The 3582-nt window shown below is 41.7% G+C and overlaps 1 protein-coding gene across 1 annotated transcript; it reads right to left on the reverse strand.

Moving 5' to 3' along the window:
* Positions 1-283: 283 nt before the first annotated feature.
* foxa1 (forkhead box A1) lies at positions 284-3163 on the reverse strand. Its single transcript, XM_062523374.1, has 2 exons — positions 2981-3163; positions 284-2073 (listed from the first exon to the last, which is right to left on the reverse strand). The coding sequence occupies exons 1-2, from the start codon at positions 3050-3052 to the stop codon at positions 835-837; spliced, it is 1311 nt and encodes a 436-aa protein (XP_062379358.1). The 5' UTR covers positions 3053-3163; the 3' UTR covers positions 284-834.
* Positions 3164-3582: the final 419 nt, after the last annotated feature.

Genomic DNA, 3582 nt, shown 5'->3' on the forward strand with positions numbered 1-3582 from the left:
TATTATAGGCTAATTAAACGGAAGAAAATAGCCTAATGTGAAAGGTTACCAAGGCTATGATAGATTAAACCATGGCGATAAGGCCTTTGCATGGACGCATGGCGTCGATAGTGTAATTAGAAGAATTACAACACTGTGAATACCGTGGTCAGATTTTATTTGAACGAAATAATTTAATCACATAGAAAGAGAAAAAGAAGAAGCAAAAACGTGAAAGGCCTCACTGGTTCTTCAGTGAAGATTCAATCTGTCTGCGTAAAGATGTCACCAACCACTGAAAGTATTTGCTTCATAAAGAAATACATATTCTTTTATTATTTCGAATGCAGTTTCAAGTTGGAATAAAGTTGTTTTGATACAAGACTGGGGTTGAAACGCCTTTGTCAAAATGGTAAATAAAACGAAAAATGTAAAATATGCTAACAACATAAAAATCACTTGAAACAGGTGCTTTGTTTTTGTATTTTGTTTTGATTTCATGTTGTTGTTTTTTTTTTTTACCTGCAGCACGCGTTCCACAACACCACATTGACCTTCATTCATGCACATTGTAACACACGGACACATTCGTCGTTAGAGACTACAAGTTTGGGGAATACAACATTATTTTACAAGTTCAAAATTGTTGGTTTAAATACACTTGCGATGATTTACATCTGGGGTATACAATCTTTCATGGAAACACGTTTACAGAATAGTTTATAATACACTTACACATTCTTACATTTGAAAGTAACAGTCCTTTGCACTGTGTGCATGCAAAAAATAATAATAAAATATAAGATAAAATAAAAAGATCCTGTCGGTCCTCAGATCAGTAAAAATGAGAGGATACTAAGATGTGTTTAGGACCGGTCTGGAATACACACCTTGGTAGTAAGACGCCTCTATTGCCGAAGGGTCCATAGTGGCTCTCCCGGCCATAGATGCACTGCCGAGGGGCAAGCTGGAAGACATCCCTGAGCCGTAGGATGAATATTGCAGTGCTTGTTCGTAAGCTTTCATGTCCAGTTTGTGCTGTTGCTCCGATGAGGACATTAAATTATTAATGGAAAACGGGTGGTTGAATGAGTAATGGGGATCTTTAAGGTGCAGCTGGGTCTCATGGCCCATAGAATGCGGAGGCAACGGGATTGATGACAGAGACGTGGCCGAGCTGGCTGCGGGGTGCAGGGGTGGCCCGCTGCTCTTTAGTTCGGAAGTGTGGTTACCGCTTCTGTCCAAGCTGTGGGGACTGGAGGACTGGTTGGAGCTGGAAATCGAGCTTGAGTCCATGTGCCCTGGTTTGGAGTTGCCACTGTCGTGCGCCGGAGAGCCAGAACCGCCCGTCTGGTCTTTCCTTCCCTCTCCTCCCTTAGTTGGAGACAACTTTTTCTCACACTTAAAGCGCTTCTGTCTGCGGAGGTAACAGCCGTTTTCAAACATATTTCCAGAATCGGGATGCAGAGCCCAGTATGAACCTTTGCCTGGTTTATCCGGTGACCTGGAGACTTTGACGAAGCAGTCATTGAAAGACAGCGAGTGTCTGATGGAATTTTGCCACCTTTGTTGATTTTGGCGGTAGTATGGGAAGAGATCCATGATCCACTGATATATTTCACTGAGAGTGAGCATTTTGCTCGGTGACTGCTGGATAGCCATTGTGATTAGCGAAATGTACGAGTAAGGGGGCTTGGCATGAGGGTAACTTCTTCTGAAGGTCTTGTTATCTCTCGCCCTGTTGATGTTAGTTTGGGCATAGGTCATGGGACTCATCGTGGGGCTCATACTAGAGTAAGGATTCAATGCGCTCATGGACGCTTGCTGAGCGGACATGGCGTTCATATTAGTGGGACTCAACGCGGTGCCCATAGGTGGTACTCCACCGCTTATTCCATTCATTGCGCTGGAGGCAGTCGGCATCCCTGCCATGGTTCCGGGGCTAAGTCCTGCACCCAAGCCGGGGTTGGCATAAGACATGTTGAAAGAACTGGAGGTCATATTCCCACTGGTGGACATGCTCATGTAACTGTTCATGCTTTGCACGGAACCCAGTCCTACGTTCATGCTGGTGTTGGTCATGGGTGAATATACCTGGAACAACAACGTTTGAACACTTGATGACTATATTATGCATTTGTCATATTATCCTAGATATTATCCACACGCCCTAAACGACATGACAACCTTGTCCATCCACCCACATCCATATTATACTGATCATTTATTTTCATGTGTATCAATGAGATATTACTGTTACTTCAACAAGTTTTAATATTTTTAATTTAACATTTCAAATGAAATCAAATAACAAACGTAAGATTTAACTTAGTAGATAGGCTACTAAAATGCGTTTCACATGTTCACATAAACATTTACAATCTTGGACATTAGTTAAACTCCCATGTAGTAAAGCAGGTTGTGCATGCCCTGCATGCGTAAAAGGTGTAAATGCGTAAAACAATTGATTTAATGCATTGTTTAAGGGTAGACTATCGAATGTAGTCCAATCAAAAATAATTTAATCTCTTTGCAGTTGGTAAAGGAGCCATAACTTTATGATTAAATGCAGAAATACTGTAGATAGGTGGAAACTGTTAGCCTATAAAGTTACGGTCTACATTACCATAATTATATAGAAATATTGGTAAATGACTGGTCTGGCACTAGAAAGGCGGCAAGCAAGTGTTCTGTGCCCATTGTCACGACTGGCACAGTAACGGCTTGTGGTATAGGCCAACTGACGAGATCAGTGCTGCCCCCAAGCGAGTTCAACAGACTCATGCTGGTAAACGGGTCGCTTAGATGTGTTCAGATTATACTTCTTTTTTTTTCAAACGGACCTACTCGATGTGACTAACACAACGAATTTGTCTTTTAATTCAGTATTAAAACCAACACAATGCATTTTAAGTATAATAATGAGTATTCCGTTATCTAGTTGTTCAAGCTTTGCTTATTAAACAATTCAAGTTAAAACTCATGAAAAGTTATGACAAACCTCTTGCGCGTCATTGTAATAGCTGGTCCAGTCGGGAGTTTCGTGACCTTCCATCTTCACAGTGCCCAACATTATGGTTGAAATCCGCAGATGGTCAACATGCAGTTCCCAGACCCAAGTTTTCAGAGAAATATGTGTCCCAGCTTATTGGTGCGCTGTCACCAGCGGGATGTGGCTTGAGGGGGTTCGTCAAAGTGAGGAAATGTTGAATGCACGGTGACTTGAGCGCGGTGTTCGAAGATCTTCCCCCTAGCTGTTACGTAGAAAATGGCACATCCCACTTTCCCCTGTTCATTTGGGTCGCTGTGGTGACACCTACATGCGCTTTGCAACTGCTGCGTCTCTTTCCGATAAAATCATTTCATTGGATAAACGCACATAAATACATATAGCTAAACGAAACTTAAAGTAAGCTAAATAGAATTATTCTACGCTTAACTCAACAAATGTCCCACAGATGAATATTTAAAAGATTGTAACACAGACAACACATAGCACACGACTGACAAAATTACAACCCTATTCAAAAATAATTTGCTATGTCCGAAACATCAGAGAGAACCCGAGAAGCTGAGGACTTGCAGGTCTAATGCGTAGGCTAC

This window comes from Sardina pilchardus, chromosome 20 (assembly GCF_963854185.1).
Source record: "Sardina pilchardus chromosome 20, fSarPil1.1, whole genome shotgun sequence".
Classification (NCBI taxonomy): Eukaryota; Metazoa; Chordata; class Actinopteri; order Clupeiformes; family Clupeidae; genus Sardina; species Sardina pilchardus.

Coding starts and splice junctions, on each gene's coding strand:
- foxa1 (XM_062523374.1), bottom strand. CDS start 3,052: ATGTTGGGCACTGTGAAGATGGAAGGTCACGAAACTCCCGACTGGACC. Junction 2,074..2,980: donor ATTACAATGACGCGCAAGAG/GTTTGTCATAAC, acceptor TTGTTGTTCCAG/GTATATTCACCCATGACCAA.